Source organism: Peromyscus leucopus, chromosome 14 (assembly GCF_004664715.2).
Source record: "Peromyscus leucopus breed LL Stock chromosome 14, UCI_PerLeu_2.1, whole genome shotgun sequence".
NCBI lineage: Eukaryota > Metazoa > Chordata > Mammalia > Rodentia > Cricetidae > Peromyscus > Peromyscus leucopus.
In genome coordinates, this window is record NC_051075.1 from 443170 (window position 1) to 469363 (window position 26194).

General features: G+C 39.8%; 1 protein-coding gene across 1 annotated transcript in view; it reads left to right on the top strand.

Annotated features, from left to right (window-relative positions):
- Slc26a3 (solute carrier family 26 member 3) overlaps positions 1–22659 on the top strand; it is a 36249-nt gene extending 13590 nt beyond the window's left edge. The window contains exons 7-21 of the mRNA XM_028891758.2: positions 1460–1612; positions 2164–2246; positions 5676–5823; positions 5923–6036; positions 6141–6218; positions 8975–9070; positions 10526–10632; positions 11958–12027; positions 12121–12213; positions 13294–13389; positions 13926–14159; positions 16671–16725; positions 19731–19873; positions 19983–20048; positions 22267–22659. Of these exons, the coding sequence (XP_028747591.1) occupies positions 1460–1612; positions 2164–2246; positions 5676–5823; positions 5923–6036; positions 6141–6218; positions 8975–9070; positions 10526–10632; positions 11958–12027; positions 12121–12213; positions 13294–13389; positions 13926–14159; positions 16671–16725; positions 19731–19873; positions 19983–20048; positions 22267–22290 (1560 nt within the window). The 3' untranslated portion in view covers positions 22291–22659. The remainder of the gene's footprint in view (positions 1–1459; positions 1613–2163; positions 2247–5675; positions 5824–5922; positions 6037–6140; positions 6219–8974; positions 9071–10525; positions 10633–11957; positions 12028–12120; positions 12214–13293; positions 13390–13925; positions 14160–16670; positions 16726–19730; positions 19874–19982; positions 20049–22266) is intronic.
- Positions 22660–26194: the final 3535 nt, after the last annotated feature.

A 26194-nucleotide genomic window follows, 5' to 3' on the forward strand; every position in this document is an offset into this window, starting at 1 on the left:
CACTTGGAAGGCAGAGGCAGGTAGATACCTGTAAGTTCAAGGCCAGTTGGTTCTCTCTCTGTCTCTGTCTCTGTCTCTCTGTCTCTCTGTCTCTCTCTGTCTCTCTCTCTCTCTCTCTCTCTCTCTCACACACACACACACACACACACACACAGAGAGAGAGAGAGAGAGAGAGAGAGAGAGAGAGAGAGAGAGAGAGAGAGAGAGAAAGGTATATATGAAGTTTGTGCCTGCAATCCAGTACAGTTAAGCATCAAGTTAAGTTACTGTGTATGGAAAAAAATTTAAAATGTATATGGAAACAGCTTTTGGACATACTTAATTTTCTTCCTTTTAATCAACTTTTAAATTTTGAGACATTAACCAGAACTTTGGACACTGACACCTCAAAAATGGTCCTATTTAGCCACAACCCCCATTGAGAAACAGCAGAACAGTTAGCTTGATACAGTGGGGATCAAATACACAGAAACCTGATGGTTCATGACAGGTCACTTCCAGCTACTCTCTCTTCCCAAACTCCATCCCACTATGATTAAAGCAGAGACAAACAACTACCCTATTAGGCTGTTAGACGGGGTGCCCCTTTTGTTGAGGTGAAAAACTATTGTGTTTGGAATCAGTCTGCTCCCTTAAAATGTCAGCTTGGTTGTGTAGCATTTAGTATGAATGACTCCATTTAGTTTGGGCCTAGTGAAGCAGCGCAGTACAAATCAGTGGCATATCAGTTGATCAGCAGGTAGCATCTTCAGTCCTTCTTGAAGGATAGTCTTTGGGATTCTGAGACAGCACCTGCTCTGAAAACTCTCACTCCCACATAGAAGTATTCCAGAATTGGGGTGTGCATGAAATCCAGCTTGGGTCTACTTGAGCTGTCTTGGGCCTATGGAAATACAACCCAACTTCCTTCAAGAAGTATTTTCTGCATAGTACAGGCATTTTCCATGTGACCCAGAGAAGGTCTGTATTGTGAAAGAATGTACTTAAAATATGAACAAAAATGCCCAGAAACTAGAAATGACTCCCTGGACAGAACAGTAGAAAATTCTATGAAATAAAAGGCAATACTGTTGCCTGGTGTTGTGAGACCTTAGATTTGGGTTCAACCTAATCAGTCCAGCACTGCAAACAGAAAAAACAAACAAAAAGCCGCTGAGACCTAGAGGTGGAGGAGATCCATTGTAAAACCATGAAAAATATCCAACACAGTTTGATATTAGCTAAAGATATTTTTAGACAAATCCTAAAGCAATGTTTTCTTCTGTGCTAATTCACCCTCAGTGTATCTCTATGACAGCCCCCACCATTTGAGGGCTCATGGTTGACAGCAGCTGGACACAGAAAGGCTGCAACTATGTGCCAATCTTTTGTCTTAATATCTGTTTTGATGTTTGGAGAGAAATGTGTTTGAATTACAAATTCATACAGGACTTCGGTTCATCTGCATTTCTTATGGTAGGTCCTGGAGTCAGTCTTCACACAGATTCAGAAGACTAACATTGCAGACCTCGTGACATCTGTGATTATTCTAGTGGTTGTATTTGTCGTTAAAGAAATCAATCAACGCTACAGAAGCAAGCTTCCAGTGCCTATCCCCATCGAACTCATCATGGTATTGACTGTCATTGGGAGAATTTCATTTATAATCTAGTTTTAAAGAGAGAAAGCCATCTGTACACACCACGTTGCCACAAGGCAGGCACTGTCTCCATTTCTGGCTTTAACATTTAGTATGGATTTCTATTCATCAGAATTTACCAGTTCCTTCCCGTTATCTGGGTTTATTCTGTCCAAGGCGGAGACAGCAACACCTCCATAGCCAGGCTATAAAAAGGCCCTTCAAGCATGAGCTGTAATGTCCATGCAAACTAGAATTGCCTTGAGGCCCCTTAAAAGGTATCTAGGCCTAGGCTAAAGGTTTTTGTTTTGTTTTGTTTTGTTTTGTTTTGTTACCTTTTTCACATTTATCATTTATTTAGTGTCGGGTGTATGAGGAGGTCAGAGACAAACTTGCAGGAGTTCTACTGAGTGGATCTCAGTCATCAGATAAGATAGCCAGGCTTGGCAGCAAGCAGGTTTGGATTTGGGCCAATGGTGGTGTTTTCAAAGTATGACTTTTAGTTGCTCCTCATATTCTAATTTGGACAATTTGGAACTTTGCAGACTGTGATTGCAACAGGTGTATCCTACGGCTGTAACTTTGAAGACAAGTTTGGTGTGGCTGTGGTTGGGAATATGAGTTTAGGGTAAGTGTATCTTCAATGCTGGCATCTTCCAGAACTCAGTGAAGAAAGCAACAATAGTTACAAGAATCATACAACCCCCTTGAGAAGTCCTGGCATCCTCTCTCTTGAGCAAGCAGTCAAAAAAAAAAAAAAAAAAAAAAACACATCAGGGTTCACAACACTTAGAAAGAGTCTCCTTGTAGAAAAACTCACAAACCAGGCAGTCACGGACTCAAAACAGTGAAAACTGGGGCTAGAGCAATGCTCAGCAGTTAAGATCACTTACTGCTCTTGCAGAGAATCTGAGTTCAGTTCCCAGGACCCACATGGCAGCCCCAAACCACCTATCATGATTCTACTTCCAGGGTATGTGACTTCCTCTAATGTATTCAGATGTGTCTCTCTCTCTCTCTCTCTCTCTCTCTCTCTCTCTCTCTCTCTCTCTCTCTCTCTCTCTCTCACACACACACACACACACACAAACTTATAAAATAAAAATGAAAATTAGGAAAAGTTAAAAAAAATGAATCTCTTCGCCTTATAAAGAGGCATCAACTGAAACCAGGTTTCCTGGTCCATAATGACTGTAAACAACATGCACTGCTTTTGTTTGAGGTCACCTGAGCCAAGTTCCAAACTTCCAAGAGACACACAAAAGGCACAGCAGCTGAGTAATACAGGCAGCACACTCTGCCCTTCTTCGTGATCACACTCAGAGCAAAGCCAGAGGGATAGCTCAGCAAGAGGATGGGAAGCTGGGAGTACAAGGATCTGAGAGTACAGTCCCGTACAATTAGCGGCCTGAGAGGGAGCGTGGGTTTATGTCGTTTTCTCTCTCTGATCTCTAACCATAGATAGTATTGGTTGCTTTCAACTTACTCTCCAAGGAAAACTGTTCTCCAGTTTAAATAAATAGATGATTTTACTTTCTCTAGGCTTAACAAGTATTTGATATTTACAGAAATTGTGTGTGTGTGTGTGTGTGTGTGTGTGTGTGTGTGTGTAGCGCCACTGTATCTACATCTGTCTTAATATAGTTGAATTTTTTGGTTTGGTTTGGTTTGGTTTGGTTTGATATTTCAGGATAGGGTTTCTCTGTGTAGCCCTGGCTGTCCTGGAATTCATTCTGTAGACCAGGCTGGCCTCAAACTCACTAAGATCCAACTGCTGGAGTTAAAGGTATGAGTCACCATTGCCTGGCTTAGCTGAATTCTTTTAAAAGCAGGTATATGTGTGGTTTTTAAAGCAACATATATTTATACAAATATACTTATATATATTTATTTATTGACATATCTTCATATGTTCTACTTAATTAAAAATCTTTATTTTTATTGTTATTTTTTTAGTTTTAAGAAGTTGTGAGAGGGCTGGAGAGATGGCTCAGAGGTTAAGAGCACCGACTGCTCTTCCAGAGGTCCTGAGTTCAATTCCCAGCACCCACATGGTGGCTCACAACCATCTGTAATGAGATCTGGCACCCTCTTTCGTATACATAATAAATAAATAAATCTTTTTTTTAAAAAAAAAGAAGTTGTGAGAAATGAAGCTGGGAACACTTGTCTCTGGGTTTCTTCCCACTCTGCAATTTTCAAGTGATTGCACTTCACTTAAATTTCTTAGAGACATAAACCCCATCAGAAAATAAACAAATACAATAATCAAAGGGGAGCTTGTCAGAAGTAGAATGTTTTGAAAATAAATGGTAAACAAGATCATTGAGTGATAATCCTTATTTAGTAAATATATTAAATATACATGCACTTATCCCACCAGGTGTGTGGAGCAGGGAGGCACATAGCTCATGTTTATTAACCATTAATTCTCCAGAGAGGCGGTGTGACCAAGTATATATTCTCAGTGCTCCAGCTCCAAATCTCCTGAAGTTAACTTCAGATATACCTCCTATCCTTGGGCATTTTCACTAAACTGTTACCTTCACGCACTTGGTTATGAAAGGGTGCTAAAAATAGCAAAGATTCTAGAAGTGTTAAATGGGTTTATGCATGTGGCATGTTAAGTGCACAAGTTCTATTTCAAGTCCAAACATTACTACTTATTGGTTTAGCACCTAAATGAAATACAAGATCCAATTTTTTTCTAAATGACCAAGTGAGCATTTTAAATTTCTGTTGACTGCAAATAGACTATGTAATGATTATTAATTCTTGCTAGCTTGCTACTAATAGATAGGCTACTTTAGAAATTATTTTTGTGGGTCACATATGCACATTAAATGTGTACAAATAACATGATCCAAGGGAAGTGGCTTAAAAGGGTAAAGGAACATTCCAGAGGCATCTTACAGGCATGGTCAGCAGTCATCTTGTATCTCATGGTGTGCAGTGCTCACAATCACTATTTTAGTTGGCCTTCCCTCATAACTATGAAGACAAGAGAACAATATTATTGTCTCATTTGACAAATGAAGATCCAGGCTCAGGGAAAGTAGAGCCAAGGAATGGAGTCTTTGGCCAGGAAACTCCATCATACCACATTTAATGCTCAGAAGTCAAGACAAAAGCAAACTTACAATGATGGGTTCTTAGTTATTTTCATATAAAATGAAATCTTTAATTGTATCTCTGCTATCAGGTTTGTTTTAAAAAACTGAATTCCAATCCACCTTTTTAACTTGCATGGAATAATAATGCTTTATGAAGACTACAGCCCAGTATTTATTATCAAAGACATAAAAGATAAAACAATAATTCAGACACAGTTGGCTGGATCCAGTTCTGCACTTCCAACAAGCCTTAGGTCTGAAGTAGATGCTGATGGGAGCTGAGCATTTTAGTACCTTGATGTTTTTTGAGATACACAGCTTTTGTAATACAACTTCTCGAGTTTGTGAGCATGAACATAGACCTTCCCCTGTGAGGCACACTTGTCTCTGAAACACTTACCACCTTGAACTGAAACTTGCTCTCCTCCGGGTGTGGTGGACCCTAGCGGTTCTCCAGCGCACAGGGCAAAGCCCAAGGCCCACCTCTCAGGTTTTTCAATGAAAAGCTACTGTTACTAGTGGGAAGAAGATTTTTATTTTCCTTGTCCCAGAATTGTATTTGCTCAAAGAGCCTTCAGCCATGGATAACTATTGAGGGCACTGAGATTAATGCTCTGAAACCCAAAATGGTAACAAGTAGAATCTAAGACATTTGCCTGAAGGGGAATATGAGTACACATGATATTTTGAGTGCACTGGCAAGATTATATCCATCTTACGATTATTGTCAGGCTAGATCTATAACTTTTATCAATCCAAGCATCATTACTTCACAATAGCAAAAGGGAAATTCCAAATTTTTCAATGGGACCAAGTTCTTTGGACCATATTTCTTAAAAAAGACACAATTCATCACAGATTGCTTCACCCATTCATTTGCCCAATAATCTTTTGCGTTTCTGAACAAGTCGGTTCCATATAGTTTTGCTTGTTTTCAATTTCAGATTTCAGCCCCCTATTACACCCAGTGTAGAAGTTTTTCAAGACACCATAGGAGACAGCTTTGGAATCGCAATTGTTGGCTTTGCAGTGGCCTTTTCCGTTGCCAGCGTCTATTCTCTCAAATACGATTATCCAATTGACGGCAATCAGGTAAGCCTAACTGGGTCTAATTAGGTACATATTTCATGCACCTAATATTCTTCTGAAAGAGGACATTTTAGGAAAAGCTTCTTCCCTTGCCTTCTACAGGAGTTGATCGCCTTGGGAATAAGCAACATATTCACTGGAGCATTCAAAGGATTTGCAGGGAGCACAGCCCTTTCCAGATCAGGGGTTCAGGAGAGCACAGGAGGCAAAACACAGGTATCTTAGCATCCCTACCACAAGGCCAGCATAGCACTGAGGACTGGGAAACGCAAGCCTGGTGGAAAGCAGCAGCTGTCGTGAGAACTGTTTCATCTTCACAGGTCGCAGGGCTCCTCTCGTCTGTCATTGTGCTGATTGTCATTGTTGCCATCGGATTTCTTCTGCAGCCGCTACAAAAGGTAATTCTCTTCTCTTTTTGTAATATCTCTCTCCTTGAGGCATTATATCTAACTCTCAAATTCCAAAAACACAAACTATGCTAGGGAAAATGAGTTCATGACAAACTCTCAAATTCTCCTTAGTCTACACTGTATGGACCAACCTTTCCTTTCTCCTGGCAGCCTTTTATGAATGTCAGGAATGCAGATGCCCAAGCTGCTTTATCTACTCTACTCTCTGTGAGTGCATAGAGCAGAACATAATTAATGTTTAAGCAGGGAGGCACTCTGGCATTGCAGTTTCAACCTAGACTGACTGAAGTGAAGATTTTCTTAAAGGGTTAGGTCATCAAGCCCTCTATCTAATGTAGAGAGTGGTGCTACCAGCTCCACACCTGTTCTTGGGAACATGCCCTGCAGCTCCAAGGAGTTTGGTTTGACTCCAAAACCAACACCGTCAGCTTGTAGGATGGGAGTAAACAGCCCGACACAGAACTCACCTCTTGACCTTGAGCTCCCTGTCTGTAACTGTTTGGGTTTCATTTAATATTCGTAAATAGCCCCAGTGTCCTGGAAACCACAGAGCCTCTACGAAGGCAGATTATGGTTAATACAAGTGCATTGCTCTCTGGGGTATTAGTAGGATTTCAAAGGAGTACATAAGTGGGTCAGGAGTCCTGTGACCATCTTCTAATCTTAGCTCTGCCACTTACTAACTGTATGATTTGAGGTCAATACCTTAACCTCTCTGAACCTCAAGAGCTCCACATGTAAAATAGGGATGAAATAGTACCTGCTACACAGAGTAGCTGTGACAATAATGATGTAACACACATGGAATAGTTAACCCAGGTCACTAAGACCATTAACAAAAGTCATTAATATTATTATCCAAACATTCCACTATACTTCTGACTGCAAAGGAAATATGAGATTAAAAAAAAAAGAGAGAGAGAGATGATTCAGCTCACCAATATCTATTGTTTGCTATCTGGGTCCTTCTTCCATGTTGATTCATAGCTGGAATGTATATTCACCTCCATCTGTAAAAACTGTGTTGGCTGAATCTGTCTCCAAGCAGTATAGAGCACTATTTGCCAAAACCATGTCTTCTACACACCAAAATCCTTAGCTTCAAAACAAATGTCATGAAAGATGTCAAGACATCACCAGTAAAGAAACTTTTAAAAAATGTATAGCTCAATAAAAACAAATTCACACCCTCTCCTCTGTATAGAGAAGAGGCCCCGTGGGCTTCTTCCAGGTGTAAATGTGGGTTCTACTTGCCCACATCGATGTGGAGACACTGAAGAAACAATCACTATTTAAAACCCTCTCTTTTAAATAACTTGTACTCAAGGACCTTGTCTAGAATATTATCAAAGCAACCTCTATAGAGAACCCAGGGGTAAACTCTGTACAATCATGTCTGGAGCATCTTCGTGTTTCCTGAGTCATGACTCTGCTTCTTTTTATCCTACAAAGTCAGAACAGCCAATAGCAATAGCTATGCTAAATATGTATTGAAAGCTTCCCAAGTGTCCAAAGGTTCTAAAATCATGCCCCATCTTGCCTATGGTTTCTCTGTGCTCTGAGTGTATTCCTGACAAAGTATTTTGCTGCATATGTGTTTCACTGTAAATTATTTCAAATTGTTTTTCCAAAACACAATTCTGGGGAAAATTCTTAATGAAAAGTACAGTGCCTCTAGCCAGACATTTGAGTATTTTCTAAACAAAACAAGGAGGCCTCTTGTACAGTATATCCCTGTGTACAGTTCACCAGCCACCATGGAGATGACAACTCATATCTGTAGTACAATAAGAAAACCAGGACACTGACACTAGAAAAATACTGTTAAGTATATTACCAATTTTATTCTATTTTCTTATTTTTTAGATAGTGTTCATTTGTACACACATTTAAAAAAACTTTTATCTCCATTTTATGTGGATAGGTAGTTTTGCCTGCATGTATGTGTGTGTACCACGTGCATGAAACACCTGTGGGGGACAGAAGAGGGCATCGGATCTCCCTGAAACTGGAATAGCTCTCACAAGACTAATTATAATATGTGAAACACCAGAAATGATGAGTAGTATGTGGCAGGCTGAGTTAACACCCTTAGACCCTCTTAGTGAATCCAACACTCAACTGTGTCAGTGTTGGGACTTTTTAAGAGGCTGTGTTGTGGGTTGTCACTCCTAGATTGGGAAATATAAATTCATTGGTGTATCTACTCATTCAATGACTAATTATTAAACTCTTCCTATTTACCATAGTATGCTCTAGGAACAGGGCAGCTATGTCTGGGTGGTCTCAGAGCCTGCCTCAGGCCTTTGTTAACTATTCTTTGATCATTAGCTTCCTTTTATAACACAGCTTGGCAGTTGTCATCACCAAAGGCAACCCCTATGTCTTTGTTTAAATGGACAGGTTCAACCAGCTTAGCTTGGGAACAACTAATTCAAGGGTTCACATGTAGGTCTTAAGATCTACCTCTCTCTAGATCGCAAGATATAGACTACTGTAAGTGCCATCAGCTCATCTATGGCACAGTCACAAAGATCTGCTCAGTCTTGTCATTGGGATGGGACAACCTCATGTAGGGAAACAAGTCAGAGTCCCAACCCTGGTCCATTGGGCATCGCACACAAGGGTGTGTCCTTTGATATACTTTGAGGCCTGCTAAGGCACTTATCTGTGGCCTTCACCTTTGCCTCTATATGGTTTGTTTGATTAACTTAAAAGTCATCTGTTGTTTATGTCTTTCACAGTCTGTCCTGGCAGCTTTAGCTCTTGGAAACTTAAAAGGAATGCTGATGCAGTTTGCCGAAATAGGCAGATTGTGGAAAAAGGATAAATATGATTGTGTAAGTAGATACAATGGTATTTGAGAAAATGAAAAATCAGAATAGTAGTTTAATGCTGATGCAAAATGTATATATTATAAATGCTGTGGAATTTTGCTTCAACTTATCAGTTTGCAATAACCTTAGTTTATTTCCTATCTTGAAAGTGAATGCTCTTCTGATCGTTGTCTGGGACTTTTAACTTAAAATGATGGTGGCATTATATGCTGAGATGATGCCTATAACTTTAGCACTCTGGAGACTGAGGCAGGAACAGCATGAGTTTGAGGCCAGCTTGAGCTTAATAATGAGCTCCTATTTCAAAAATAGTAAGTAAAGCTGAAGAAATGGATGTCTCAGTAATTAAGAACACTGAGTTTTGAGTTCTGAGTTTAGTTCTCAGCACCCATGTTGGGTGACTCACAACCACCTGTAACTTAGTTTTAGGGGATTAGGCTCTTCAGGTATCCATGGGCAGTCAGACAGACAGGCACACATGAATGTGCACACACGTGTGTATACACACACCCAAAAAAATCTAAAAATAAATGAATAAATAAACGGATGAGTTCTTGAAAGTATAAAGTGCTTCCTAAAACACTAGCGTAGGGCTTTCCTTCGATATGTCATTAAAGTTCTTGTGGGATATGCTGAACACCACAGAAGTGCTCTGAATTTTAGGGTACATGTTGTTTCTGTTCTTTGTTAACTGATGTGTTAGTTTCCAGAGAACCAGCAGAAGGTGTAAATTCTGAACATTCCTTCTGGAAACACCCATTCTTCTGGGGAAGCTCCTACTTGCTCTCAACTTGCCTGAAAAACAGACTTTATAATTTAATCAGGGTCAAAGTCTGAGTATAAAAAATCTTGTTGACATACCCTATGGTACTACAAGAGCATAAAGTAATAAGCTGTATTCAGTTAGCTCATGTTCCTAATCGATCATTGTGTGTGACGTTAATCTACTTTTAGCATGCTCAAGTTTTTTGTGAAGATAACAGCCATTAATTAAATTAATAGGACAAACCTAAGATGAGTACAGGCTGTCCCAGTCAGTCTGCTGGGTTTGTTTGTTTGTTTTCCTTGCAGTGCTGGGGATCGAACCAAAGGTCTAGCACATGCTAGGCTGGTGTTCTGCCGTTGCTGTATACCAACCCTAATCTGCTGAGTTGTAAGAGTGAACTGTGTAGAATTTTTGCCATGGCAACTCACTCCTCTTTATTAAGTTTGTTCTGGGATGGGATATCTGTAAAGCTTTTCTATTTATTAGCTTGAGTTTCTGTGGCCCACCTATGAGCCAGCAGAAATGAAATGACCTCTTGAGACGTGTCTTCCTAGGCACTTTGTTCTCTGGACCAAGATAACAACCTCCAACCACTTCCTTTGGTCCTAGACATTCACGCCTTCTCTAGCTCTGGACCTACAACACTGCACTTCCTTAAACTCAAGTGCATGTATTGTTCTTTCTTCTTACAGTTAATTTGGATCATGACCTTCATCTTTGCCATTGTCCTGGGGCTCGGATTAGGCCTGGCAGCAAGTGTGGCATTTCAGCTCCTAACTATTGTGTTCAGGACCCAATTGTAAGTGTTCCCTGAGCTCTGCACAATCTCACAGGCTTTGACCTGCCCTATTAGAAGAGCAAAAACAATTGTCAGTGCCTAAGAGAAAAGTAGTGTGTTTGATAAGCATGTATACCTATCAAGACTGACCATGAGGTAGAGGGATGGCTCAATGGTTAAGAGCACTTGTTCAATTCCTGGCACCACAACAAGTCCAGTTCCAGAGGAACCAATGCCACCTTCTGACCTCCTTGAAGGGCAGGCATGCATGTAGTACATAAACATTTATGCAAGTGAAACATTAATACATATACGTAAAAATAAGTAAATCTAAAAAAAATATTTTTATAAGACTGGCCAATATAACCTTCCTCAAGTCACCCACATGAAGGCTTGAAGGACAGTAGAATGGTCCAGAACTAAACTCCAGTCAAAGGAGGACACCTGCTGCTGACCTTCTTTCTGCTTTGATACAGGTTCAAAGGACTAGCAAACACCTGAGTCTGTGTTGCTCACCTGTGAACAGGACAAAATGCTGTCCTAAGCAGGTTTAGTGTTGTTGCCTTAGACTTGTTAAGCAGGAAAATGAGTTACCTAGAAGACTGAGTTCTTAGACAGTTGCAGGAGGGGGGGCTCCCTCTTCCTCTTCAGCTGAGAGTGCTGGATGTGTGAACTTCTCAAAGACCCCCAGGCCAAAATTCTACAAAACTTTGTAATTCTTGATCCTTAAAGCCATCTGGCTCAAGTGTCTTTGTGGTTTTTAAGTCTTTGTCAGGTAAAATCACCACCATGTAGTCACTCAGCCTATCTGGAATACATGGTGTAATTGCATGAGAAATGGGGATTGAGGGGTTCTAAAACAGAAGCTGCTACTCAACTTATTCCTTGAGCAGTGGAACATACCAGCATGAAAACTCAGCCTGTTGTTCTCTCCCTCTTTCATACCTTATGTTCTTATCAAATTGGATTCCGTATCTGAGCTCCATCAACTATAGAGACAAACTGAATGGTCACATGGGCAAGTCATTCTTTTTGTACAAGTTATCCTTATTTGTACAGTTGAGTACATAGGTCTCTACCTCACCAAACAACATTAATTAACATACTTAACAATTAACTGCCATGGTCTTATGGGGTTGCTTGTAGATTGTGATGTAGTAGAGAGTCACTGTTTACAAAGCCCTGGGACACGAAGATTTGCACTCCAGGGTCTCTAATAAGATGAAGACTGCCCCACCTTTCAAATCTGAAAAGTAAGCCTGTATTAATAAGCTAGAAAAACATCGGTGTTGGGCTTAACATAGGCAAGAATGATTTACTGGGGGGTGTTTTTTTTTTCCCTACAGTCCAAAATGCAGCACACTGGCTAATGTTGGAAGGAGCAACATCTACAAGAATAAAAAAAATTATGCTGATGTAAGAAAGACCCATTGTTGTCTTTGATGTGCTAAAATATTGTCAAATGAGGCAGTGAAACTCATCTAACCATCTTACTTCTCTGTCTTGTAGGTGTATGAGCCAGAAGGAGTGAAAATTTTCGGATGTCCATCTCCAATTTACTTTGCAAACATTGGTTTCTTTAAGCAGAAACTTATTGATGCTGTAAGGTTCAAAAAATTCTTACTATCTGGGAGTGAAATGTTTCCTCTTTAGCAAGAAGGTCATTGACTTCCTGTATGTTGAAGCTGAGCTGTGTCAATGTTTAGTCTGCATGTCCTAGAGTAGGTAAAACTATCTTAAAGGGATCCATTAATACGTTGGGAAATAAGCCTCTTCCTATGAGGCTCAAGGTAGAGTCCTTGTTTTTAGATTTGCTGTGAAGTAAAATCATCACTCATGGCACTAGGGAGCAGGTTTGTAATACATTGTCTTTGGGTACCAACCCAGAAACAACAGTGAAACATTGAGCATTTGACTGCATCACCAAGGAGATTCAGGATAGCTGTACATGGATAACTGACAATCAGTACTTAGCATTCTGGTAAAGAAGCCAAGGATCAGTCTTTTAAGATCAAGTGACAAAAGCTTGCCTTTAATCCAAGCACTCAGGCAGATCTCAGTGAGTTCAGGACCAGCCTAGTCAAGAGTGAGTTCCAGAGTAGACATGGCCACATAATGAGACCATGTCTCAAAAGACAAAACAAACCAACCAAACAAACAAACGTTTGGTATTCATTCTTAAAACATACCTTCTGACTTACTTTGTGCCTAATTATACTGATTGATTTAAGTAGCCCCAAATTGAATATTAGAACTATAAAATTGTACTGGAATACATCTTTAAAAATATAATCACACAAGTTTTAGACTTTTGGGGTGCCACCTATACCTGACAAAAAGAAAATTAGGAAAACCAAGTTCCCTAGGAGTTTGGTTGGTCCACACACAAACAGATTCAAATAAAATTTAAAAATATTTATTAATCATTTGTGGGTAAATTCTGGACTGTATGAATGTTTTTGAAATTTGATAATTGCATGCAGACTAAGCAAACCATAGCCCTGATTCAATATTGTTGCTAGTATTGTTTTTAAAACTGTTATCTCAATTTTGTTTTAAAACATTTTATCTCAGTTACTCCTATGTCCCGAGCCCTCAGCACCTCCTAGCTAGTGTTCATCATCCTGTTCTGTAAGTAGCAGGATGCTCAGCTCCCCTGTAACACAGTAACTGGGTTTACAGGTCGGCTTTAACCCACTTCGAATTCTACGCAAGCGCAATAAAGCTTTGAAGAAAATTCGAAAACTGCAGAAACAAGGACTGATACAAGTGACACCTGTAAGTTTCTGACCACATTTCCATGTATTTCGGGTAAAACGCAAACGCTTTTAGTACAGCATAATTCAAAGTCTTGGTTCCATTACTTTAAATGAAATGCTAGATAAACACATTCTGTGTGTTAATTAGTGTGATATTTATTATATTAATGTGTGTGTGTGTGTGTGTGTGTGTGTGTGTGTGTGTGTACATACATGTGGAAGTCAAAGTATAACTTTTGGGAGTTGGTTCTCTCCTTCTTTCCACCATGTGAGCCCCAGAGATTGAATTCAGGTCCTCAGGCCTTGTGGCAAGCTCACTTACCTCTGAGCCATCTTGCCAGCCTTAATGTCACTTTTTGATAGCATCTTTGAGGATCTCCTTTAAATTTTTTTTTTCTGTCCTGCAAAGAGTATCAAAAGCAAAAGGTACGAAGCATCTATGCATCCTGTTGCTGACCCAAGTTGAATTCAAGCTCCAGGCACTCCTGCTTATCCATGACATACACACAATTTTCAGTCAGAGTCACTCCATCTGTTACCACCCCTCTCCTGCAGAAAGGGTTCATCTGCACCTCTGATGGCTTCAAAGACTCCGATGAAGAGTTGGACAACAACCAGATAGAAGAGCTGGATCAGCCCATCAATACCGCAGACCTGCCCTTTGAGATTGACTGGAATGCCCATCTCCCCCTCAACATCACCGTCCCTGCAGTCAGCCTGCACAGTCTCATCCTCGACTTTTCAGCTGTGTCCTTCCTCGATGTCTCCTCAATGAGGGGTCTCAAAAAGGTGATTTGTGTTTTCTTGATGGCAAAAATCATCTTTATGAAAAAAAAAACAACTTTACACACACATCGAACACATGAATGCACATATATGCACACACACACACACCATAGGCGCGCGCGCACGCACACACACACACACACACACACACACACACACACACACGTGCGCCAGATATCAACACTGAGTGTTTTCCTTAGATGCTCTACTTGCTTGCTTGCTTGCTTGCTTGCTTGCTTGCTTGCTTGCTTGCTTGCTTGTTTTGAGACCTGGTCCCTCACTGAACCTAGAGCTCATGGATTAGGGCCTACGAGCTCTGGAAAGCCACCTATCTCTGCGTCACACAGCTCCCCAAACACACATGTCTGCCCCAGGACCGGAACTAGAGACCCACACCACCACCCAGCCTGACTTTTTGTGTGGGTTCTGGGGGTCCAACTCAGGTCTTCATGCCTGGCAAACACTTTACCAACTGAGCTATCTCCCCAGCCTCGGTAATACACACTTTATTAGAATTTTAGCCTTAGTTAAGATTGTGAGAAGCAGATAGCAGTGGAGATTATTGGATGGAACCACACATAATTTGGAAGGTGGCCAAATCCATACTTAAAGTGTTTGCAGAAGCTTCGGGTAGGCAACTACACTCACATTTTTTTCAAACCTGGGCATCATGGGTGTTCTCAGACCCTTATGGGCATTGTATTTATATTATTCTGAAAACAAAGGAGACTCTGAAAAGTCTAGGATAGGGTAGAAGAGTGGGCATATTTGTTTTTATCCTCATCTTTTCCCAACAGATGAAATTTCACTTGGCAATTTAAAAGTGTGTATCATATTAAGTTATACTAAGTAGACATATGAAAGAATAAAAATCACATGTGATTTAAAAATAGGTATAACACTCTTATATTTTGTATGTATGCATGTTTTATATGCAACTATGTCTACATAGGCCAGAAGAGAGCATCAGGTTCCCTGGAACTTACCACAGGGTTGCTAGGAATTGAACTCAGGTCCTCTGCAAGAGCCCTGAACCACTGAGCCATCTTTGGCACACGCCTTTAATCCCAGCACTCGGGAGGCAGAGCCAGGACGATCTCTGTGAGTTCAAGGCCAGCCTGGACTACCAAGTGAGTTCCAGGAAATGCGCAAAAAAGGTATAAAACAAGTAGTGTGGCTTGCTTCCTTTGCATTTTATTCTCAGCATTTCTACAATTAATATCCAACAGAACTGAAAGAACACCCAGGGAATAAATAAATTCTATACTGCTTTCTGCTTCTCTTAGGTTTTCACTGGTATCTGTTGAAGTGGGCTGAGCTGAGTTCCATTGAGTATGGGTGAACTGAACACAAAATTAAAAAACAAAACCAATTTAGTTTTCTAACTTAATTTTTTCCTTTTGTTGTTTTTGTCATTTAGTTTTGTTTGTTTTTTTATTTGTTTTGTTTTTTGAAGGTCTCATGAAGCACAGGGTGTCCTGAATTTGTATAGCCTAAGCTGACCTTGAACTCATGAGCTTCCTGCCTCTGCTTTCTGAGTGCTGAGATCACAGATGTGGTTCTCTGTGTAACCCTGACTGTCCTGGAACTTACTCTGTAGATCAGACTGGCATCGAATTTACAGAGATCTGCCTGCCTCTGCTTCCTGAGTGCAGGGATTAAAGGAGCTGAGACAGGCTTCACTTTTTTTTTTTCTTTCTAATACTAGCAGTACAACACAAACAGCAAAGATTCTGGATAGTGTTTTTTTAATCCCCAGTTCTCTCAGATGGTGCCTGGAGAAGTTCTAAAAGTATTTTTTTTTTTTTTTTGATGATGGTGATGGTATTCATGCCCTAACCTGATCAGCAATGAAAGCTACCTGTCTTACACTTTGTCCTCTCATATCACCACTGGCATCCGTTTTTTGCCAGGACACCAGGACCCTGATCTTTGCTCCTTGATACTAGACACATCCAGCTGCTATGCACGGGAACAATGAACAACACAAGGACTGATTTGTGTGCTGTTTTTACATGAGTAGAAAGTTCTAGCTGGTCTGGGTGGGGCATGCCTTTAGTCCCAACACTCAGAAGGCAGAGGAAGGAGAATCTTTGTGAGTTGAAGGCCAGCCTGGTCTACCAAGTGAGTTCCAGCACAGCCAGGGCTACACAGAGAAACCCTGTCTTGAAAAGCCAAAGTGGGGAAGAAGAAAATGGGAAAGTTCTAGTCATTTCCACAAAACATCCTATGTTGAAATTGAATCAATCAAAGACACTCTTGTGAGTTTGAGACAGAACATTTTCTTATCTTTTTTCTTAAAAATGTTTAATGTCTTACTGAGGAGGGCTTCTCCCTTCAGGATTTTGTTTAGTTTTATCGTGCAGGCTTGTTTTTAACTTTACTGTGTCCTTATTGTCTATTTCCAAAACATAAATGGTTCTGAAAATAATCACTTGTAAGGTACTATAACAGTTTGTATTTGTGACAAGTGGAAACTCTTCCCTAAAATAGATATACCTTCTGTTTTAACAGATTTTGCAAGAATTTATTAGGATCAAGGTAGATGTATATATTGTGGGAGCAGATGGTAAGTTCATTTATTTATGTATTTGTTTGTTTATTATTATTATTATTAGTTTTAGTTTTCAGAGCTTTATTAGGAGGGAAAAGGGGGAGAGGAAAGAGGAGGGCCAGACCTGGAAAGAGAGAAAGATGGTGGGGGGGGAGTGGAGCAGAGAGAGAGCAGAGAGCTTGTTTATTATTTTAAGACAATATCTTGCTATGTAGTTCAGGTTGGCCTCATTCTCCCAAGTTCTGGTATTACAGCATGTATCATTGTGCCTGGTTAAAGGTGTAGCAATATTTCCTTTTCTGTGAGTGCTGGAGATGGAACCAGAGCCTCATATGATAGACCCAGCCCAGGGTCTTCTAACTATATTTAATGTTCAGTCACATCAGGCTCCCAGCTAATCTAGACAGGCCATCTAAAGAACAGTTATGTCATGTGATCACAAGCAAACTGAATTTCCAGTTGAGCCAATAAAAATCCCCATGGAAATCACAGCTTATATTTGCTGTTAATGTGTGATTAAATGAATTTTATGATTTGGGTTCTAATTTCATAGGTATAGCAAATGAGTGAGTGTGTGAACTACTTTTCACTCTGAACTTGCTGGAAATATTGCTGTCTCCTCTCTCCCTTACATTCTTCAGCCATAACAACCTGGCTTTGGCTTGCCTTTGCTGGTAAGGCCATTATTACCAAAGGTATCCAAGGGTGATGACCAATTTATCAAGACTAAAGACATGTTCTGAGGCCTTAAAACTCTCCCTACTTGGCTTCTAAGCCCATTCTTTTAATGTCTCCCTCCTTTCTCATAGCAACACAGTTTCCTGTATAGCTACTCTCTCAGGCCTAGCATTCGGCTTTCCCCACAATACAATCTTAAAACCTACCCCTGTGATTTCATGAACTCTTTCTAGCCAATCTCCTCCATACTCATGTCAAATGTATTCATGTGTTAATGGATCCCTAAACTGTATCTTCAGCCCAAATCATAGCTGAGACCCACGTATAGATTGGCTGGATGTCTCCCAGCCAACTGATACACATGTTTAGTATATATGACCTCTCTCTCTTCCTGCCCTTTCCAATCTTCATAGTAGTAATGCTGCACCCTGCTTCCCTGTGTAGGTCCCCAGTACCACCTTTAATTCCTCTCTCTCCCCTTCTCTTGACAGTCCATGTGCCACCAGATCTTAGAGATAGTTCTTAAATTAGTCTGTCCCTGGTTGCATAGCCTTACTCCAAACACTTATCCACTCTTACGTCAGCCATCAGGAAGACCTAGCCAGTGTGTTTATCCATCCTCTCATTAAATAATCAGATTAAACAATTCTTTCAATGTTTTTCCCAGCAGTAACCAAAAACTTCGTCAGGCAGAGCACTGGGGCTTCAGCCTGCAGCTGCATGGTTCACATACACCATGTTGTTCTACGGTTCTGTCAGGGTCCTCACTTGTCTCCTCTAGAGGCAGTACTGGTCTTGTTTATCTTCATAGTCCCTGTCTCTTGCCTAGTTCTTAGGAAATGGCATTTAATCTGATGAAGACTCACTGAGTACCTACCACATGTCAGACACTGTTTTGGGTGAGGACATGGAGCTCAATTTCATGGGAAATCCATATCATAATCAAATAAAGCCAGGAATGTGACATATGAGTGAAGTATGGGAGTCAATCTTGACAGCACTTCAGCAAATAGCATTTTAGGGAGAGGTGAAAAACAGTTCACAGAAACTGACACCTTCCTGGCTCCCACCTCCATAAACTAAAGACATATTCTAGTTTCAAGAGTTGATTATAATTGAAAATACTCCATTGATCCAAGTAACCTGTTAATTTACTGGGGGACTTTATTCCCTCTCTACCATTGGTTGTACCATCTGCCTATACCACCTGATATTCTTTTCAGTCTGACATCACCTTCCTCCCATTCTCCTTGCTCTTTCTGGGTCCCTGTCTATTGAAAGCTTCCTATGAATGTCCACACCACCATTTATCCATTTTCTTTCTTTTTCTCTACCTCTCTCTAAATCCTAAGCACTGTGACATGCTGTGGCTCTGTACAGTTTTCCACGATGCTCACCTGGAGGAAACAGCCTTCACCTGCTGTCAGAAATTTCATAGTACACATCCCATACTTTCATTAATTTACCAAAACAATGTGAGGATCCACTGTGCGCTACTTGTTGTATTAAAATTAAGAAAATAAAAAAGGGGGAAACTGAACTATTCCTTGCCCCCGCTGTTTCACTTTTCCTGTCAGTAGTACAGTTATGTATAAATGTTCTTTGTGGGCGAGGATCAAGTCTAATTTACCTTTTTATTGCTTAGATAGATCTTTGCACATAATAGATGTAAGTTCATATTTTCTTGAGTGATCTGTGCAAACAAATGTGGGCTAGTTCCTACCAGTGTGGGATTTCTCAAAGAAAATGGGAAAAGTAATGTGAGAAGCTAAGGAAGATGTTTCATAAAGCCCAGCAACCTGAGAAAATGGGCTACAGTTCAGTCACTGGTAGATAATCAATCTGACAGTCTAAACTCAGCACATCACACACAGGTTTTCTAATTAGAGAGAATGCAGTTTTTTAATAATAGTCACACTTATTGCAATCATTAAGTAAGAAAACTAATTCAGTAAGCCCCTGCCTAAATAAGAGTACAATCATTTTTTTCAGAAACCCCTTGAGGTTTTCTCGCTGAACTATTTTCTCGTCCCTTCCACACAATGGCATTGAATTTGTGAAAGATACACAAGTTACACTGCTGTGGGTCAATGGAATGCACACTTTTTTTTGGTAATCAAAAATGTTTTAATGATTAATGTTTAGACATTATTTAACAGTGTGGGTATATCCGGAGAAGCTAAACACACTTTGACAGCACACTACTGAATGTTATAGTTTTTGTACTGAAATATGTAAAGACACCTGCAAGGAATGCACACTTTTAAATGAATTTTTAAATTAGCAGTTTCATGGGGAAACAAGTCTCTTTCTAAGCAATATGGTGTCTTCTTTTCCTTCAGATGATTTCATTGACAAACTTGCTCGGTGTGAATTTTTTGATGACGAAGTTACAGACTCAATCTTTTTCTTAACAATCCATGATGCTGTTTTGCATATTTTGATGAAGAAGGACTACAGCACTTCAAAGTTTAATTCCAGCCAGGTACAGGTGATTTGATAACATTCACAGTTATAGCCAATCACCTATACTCAAGTGTTTCCTCTAAATTCCAATATTGATCCCTGACCCCTATTTCCACTCTTTTTCTCAGGAGAAAGAAATGAAATTTGACTTTACCATAAATACAAATGGAGGATTACGTAATCGAGAATGTCAGGTATGATTCTTCAACAGATTTATCTTCATCCAAACTTCACAGCAAATACATAGACACATATGCACACATATATACACATGTATGTATATATGTTTAGATGGGCCTGTGAAAAAGCTCATCAGGTAAAGGGGTTTGGCCAAACCTTACAACCCAAAGCTCCTCATGATGGAAGGAAACAACCAACTTTCATTGACCGGACCTCACATGCACACAATGTTTTGCATATGCACGGGTACACACACACACACACACACACACACACACACACACACACGCACGCAATTTTAAGTATTAGGGTTTCTTCCATCATCTGTAGAAAATCCAGTACCTACTCAAGCCTCTGTACCTCATTCTTAGAAACTGAAGCAATGCTGCCTACTTCATGTGGACGTCTGATGAAACATACACTCAGATGAGAAGAAAGAGAGGGAGGGAGGAAAAGAAAAAAAGAAAGGAAGGAAGGAAGAGGAAAATGACAAGTTAATGTTACCTTGAGCACATCTCTTTCAGTTTCCAAAGCTGAAATAGAATTCTTAAACCTGGCCTTATTCTAACCTTCTGATAACCTGTAAGACAGGAGAGCCATTGCTCCCTTTGTCCATCAGATCTTGGAAATAGTAGGCACCCTCAGACATACAGATACATGGAAGTCCCTAGGACAGTGGTTAGTTCAACATGAAAGCTAAGTTCCTTTCCTTTCTTACTAGAATGAGTTGCCCATTATTTAACTGGATAGTTCCAATTCATTCTAGAACATTCATTTCTAATATATTCAGTCCTTTAAGGCAATGTCTGTAGTAAAGAGAAAGTGATTTCTATTGTAGGCCCAGGACACGGTAGGTTATTAAATCTTTAGAACAACATACAAAGAAGATATCCTCTATTTCAGATGAGAGTGTTAGTAAACAGACTCAGAGAATTTAATTTGTGTAAAGTTACACACTGAATGGCAGCAACAAAACTTACCCTAAGAAGTGATGACAAGTACTGTGTGCAGCCTTGCTGTAGTACACCACTTCTGTACTTCAGGTAAAGACTGACTGAGTTCTCTAAAGAAGACTCTAATGATGGTCATCAAGTACAGGAGGTGGTCAGTGGTGTTTCCTAAGAACAGCAAACAAGAATGCAGATTAGACACAAATCAAGGTATAGGGTCAGATAACCCTGGACCAAGGAGTGATAGCAAATAGCAAAGGTGAAGTGGAAGGGTGTTCGTTAGAGAGACCTGGAAGAACAGAGCAAGCATGACTCTGCCTCCTAGCATGGATTCAGACACATACACATCCAGTTTGGCTTCAGAACTGTCACTAAGTACTAAGGGACAAAGTCTAAAAATCATACTTAAATCAGAATGGAGCCAGCACCATGATATATTCCTTGGCTTCCCACACTGAAAAAAATAAAAGTTTAATACCAGCTCCTGGGTTTGCTTAGAGGAGAATAAAACAACAGTTGTGGATAGTCCACCAGCTGTGGGGTACAATCAGAATGTGAGGCAGAGGGAGAGCTCTGTGTGTAACAGCACTTGCTGTCAAGCCTGCTGACCTAAGTTCAATTCTCAGAACCCACAGGATGACTCTTTCAACTTGTCCTCTGACCTCCACAGGCACACTACGGCATGCCTCTCTCCTCATCAAATAAATAAATAAATGTAAAAAGAATTTAAAAACAAAACAAGATGCCTGACTGGTATCCAAGGCTCCTTGGAGCTTGGGTGACTCAGAACAAATATAAGGACATATATAGTTGTAAAATATTGTATTGTTAATGCTTAAGCTACAAATAGATCGTTGAAACCTACACAAAGTAAGCATGTCAATGCACGGATCCATACTAATCCAGCAGCAACGGAAGGCCATTAAAGATTCTTTTTTTTTTTTTTTTTTTTTTTTTTAAGCTGAAGAGATGGCTCAGTAAGAACACGGGCAGCTCTTGTAGAGGAATGGGGTTCGATTCCCAACACTGACATGGCAGCTCACAACCATCTGTAACTCAGGTCCCAGAGGATCCAAAGTTCTCTTCTGGCTTCTGCAGGCATCAGGCATACACATAATTCATATACATACATTCAGGCAAAACACACATATACAAAAAATAAATAAACTATTTTAAAAGATTTAAAAAATACTGGTAACTGTTAAGTTCCAGATCCTAAGAAAGAATTGCTGAAAAGGGAACTTAACAAATCATTTAAAACAAAAACTTTGTTTTCTTCCAGGTGCCAGTTGAAACGAAATTCTAATCAAGATACAATTCAGAAGGATTCTCATCTGTCATATTAACAACTTTATACCTAGAAAGTTATTGCTACATTCATACATTGTATGAATATTTTTATTTGACAGAATTATGTTTCAAACTTTGGAACGAGATTGTTCTAGCATGGTATATTTTTCACATATCCACTATGAAATTATGTACATATTCCTAATTTTCTGCCTTGTAGACTTATCAAAGGTAGAAAATTATTTTGTTTATATGTTATTTTTGTAGCATTGACAGATTCCTATCCAAGTCATTATCTTCATGCACAATGTTTTATGGTGTATTCACACCACCGCTTTGACGCTAATTTATACAGGTCATGCTAATATATCTCTATTTTAAACAATTAAGCTGTACAGGTGTGTGCTATTTTACTAAGTTTGTTGGTTTTCTGAAGCATGCTTGCTGTGGATCCTTCTTGAATGCTGTGGCAACACTGCTATGAGAATCTGTCAGCAGAACTTTGTCATAGGACTGTTTTGACCAGATTTTTATTATCACTCCAGTTTTTAAGGCTCTGACCTATCTAGATACAGATACAGTCCTCCTACTGCTAATATAAAAGTATTATATAAGGGCTTTAAAAGCGATTCCTTACTTCCCTTCCTGGAATGAAAACCATAGGAGATAATGGGGGCTATAAAATGACAAAGCGAGAAGGGAAGAGTACAGAGATGTGAGCAGATAGTCATTGCTTCCTGTTTCACTGGGGGAGAAGCCGTTAGGAAAAGGCATGTTTTGTTTGTAACTCACAGGGCAGGAGGAGTTGTTGAGCTTTTTGCTGAAGAGTGAGATTCAGCACCCTTGAGTTGCTCACTGGCCTTGTTCTTGTGGCAAACATGCACTTACTCATGTGATACTTGGAAATTAAAACAGAAGCACCACCCACAGCTCAGTGCCCTCAATTAAACACCAAACTACTCTGTGAATGGGGAAGCTGGTCCTCTGGTTTTAGACTGGCTTCTAAACACTTATTGTCAAAGTATGCTTTCATCCTTACCTGATACTGCCCAGAAAGGCTTGACTATTAGACTTTAATCAAAGTTCAGAAAGGCAGAATGAAGTTATTTAAATAGTGACCTTACCTAAAAACAAGAGAAATAACACTTTCCAGTGTTCTTTTAAGTTTTTTGAGTCATGATCACCTAATAGAACTTGTGCAGTTTTAGGATGGGGACACACACACACACACAGAACTTGTGCAGTTTTAGGATGGGGACACACACACACATGCAGTTTTAGGACGGATACACACACACACACACACACACACACACACACACACACACACACACACACACACACCTCTGTGACTCTCAGGATAAGAGCTTTTCCTTCCTTTTTCCTTCCCAGGAAAAGTGGAATTGGGAAAAAGATTCAAATTCATATTGTGGTTGTTTTATTCCAGGCAATGGCACTCCCTACATTCTTGCTAAGAAAATCAGAGAGCAGACACGACTCTCCAAATCCATGGCTAACCTTAACATCTTAACAGGCTCACTGAATTCATTCTCAATTGTTTCTTTCCTCTTCTATGGCAGCGATGTTTTGAGGAATGGGAATTTGTGGACCTCTGTCTCCACTTGTCTGCTTCATAGCCAATACTGAAACTAGTACAGAAATCCAACCCATGATCAGAGAGAGAGAAAGAGAGGATAAGATAGTGTGCTGGTAGAGATAAAAATAAAACTTTGAGAAAGCAGAGCAACATTGAAAAGGAAACTAAAGAGCCAGGGACAGATACATTACTCAAAGTAAGAAATTAGCTGGAGATAATACCTGCCAAAATGATCTTATCATTTAGCCTTGATAAGTGTTGTTGTCTAAGGAGTTTCACAGCACTTACAAATGTTTTGAACGGGAGCCTGACTCTACAATGCATGAACAGAGAAAGGGAGAATTCCCGAGTTGTTTGTTTGTTTGTTGGTTTGGTTTGGTTTTTTAGCATCTCCATGTATTTCTGTTGAAACTGCCCTGAAGATCCAATTTTTCATCTTTTCTCCTCTGTGAATGACTCTATTCTTCAAGCTCCAAAGGAAAAAAAACAAAGCAAAATCTGTCAGGAATCCTGACTAGAACCTATACAACACACAATCCTTTAATTCTCAAAGTAGCCCTTACATAGTAAAGATTCTTGGGGCCAGGGCTGAGTTCAGAGCCTTACACACACTGCTGCTGCAATACACCCTAGTTCTAATGTTTGTTTACCTCCAGTTTTTTGAGACGAGAACTCTTGCATCCTAGGCTAGCCTGGAACTATGTGGCTGAGGATGACCTTCATCTCCTGATTCTCTTAAATCTCCAACGCTGGGACTACAGGAATGAGTGTGCTACCTTCCCTCACCCCAGCTCAGCTTCACATTTTAGAAAGCAAACTAAAACAGGATTCAAAGAGGGCAGGTGACATAGTTGTCAGACTGTTCTGTGCAGTTTTCACTGTACAGTTTTTAGGAAACATTAACTCCCAAAAGAAATTAAAATGTCTAAAAACTGATTACAGGCAGGTCTTAACTCAGAAATAGTACATGCTATTTATTCCGAAGTTACTAACTTAACATTGTACAATTAAACACAATCTATAAAGCTATTATGAATTTTATTATTTTTATAATTTTACATTATGATTTTTGTGTTTATAATCTAGTAATTCATTTTTTATCCCGCCCCGCCTAGTAGTAATTCATTTTTAAAAATATTTTTTATGTATGGGTGTTTGGGCTGCATGTACATCTGTGCCAGAAGGCATCAGATCCTTTGGGACTGGAGTTGTGGAATCAAACCTGAGTCCTCTGGAAGAACAGCCAGTGATCTTTAACTGAGTGATCTCTCCAGCCCTGGTAATTCATTTTTAAGGGGGAAATTCTTTTTCTGACCACTATATCTTGAAAACACAAAATCTTTTGAATTAAAATGTAAGCTGCTAAATAGCAGTGACCACATCTACTTTGTAAATTCTTTATGTATCCACATCTAACACTATAGATGTTTGCTTTCTGTGCATACACACACATAAAGAGTCAAGTTACCCAGTTAATACCTGCAAAGCTACCACCATCATCTCTAGAATAACTAAAACACTGACTGGTTTCTGCTTCCATCTTTGCCTCACTGGTCTTTCCTTAACATACAGCCAGAATAATCAATCCTTTTACAAAGAGCCAGGTCATCCTACTCCTTTATTTGGGATGTCACAAAAGCTTCTCTTGTCATCTTATTGCTAATAACTTTGTCTTGAATTTCTTTGTCAAGTCTTGGGGGCCAAACCTATGGGTGTGTGAATGCTAGCTAAGTGTTCTACCTGAGCCAATTCTGCCTTTGACCTCACCTTTCTACTCATCTATTACTATTTGTAAAGCTCTGCTCCTATTCAACATGACTTTCACGTTGGCTCAAATGCCATCTTTTCAATGCCATTCCCACTAAAGCTACAAACTACCCAATTATACTAACTGGTTTCCTCACAGGATTCTGACAAACCTGTCTAACATGGTACATAACTTGTACTTATGATTGGCAGTCTCTAAAGACTCTGCATCCCAAGTGCTTAATACTGTACAGTGAGTATTTCAATAAATGAACCTATATATCCCACAATAGCTCAGTATAAAATTAGTGAATACAGCTTATGAAATACATTTAGCAGGGCTTAAAATGTTTACTAGGTCATGGAGCCTATTTACTTGTTATATTTGTAACTAAAACTAGATGCAGATCCAAGTTAACTACTCATCAGGGGAGCTGACCACCGTGGGAGGGAGGTGAGACCTTGACTTTACTTCTCCAAAATGAAGGTTCTGCCCATGTGTGAGAACTCAACCGTGACCTGTTTGTTGCAATCCTGTCATTTTGATGCCTGAAAATTAAGAGTATGAGACAGTGAA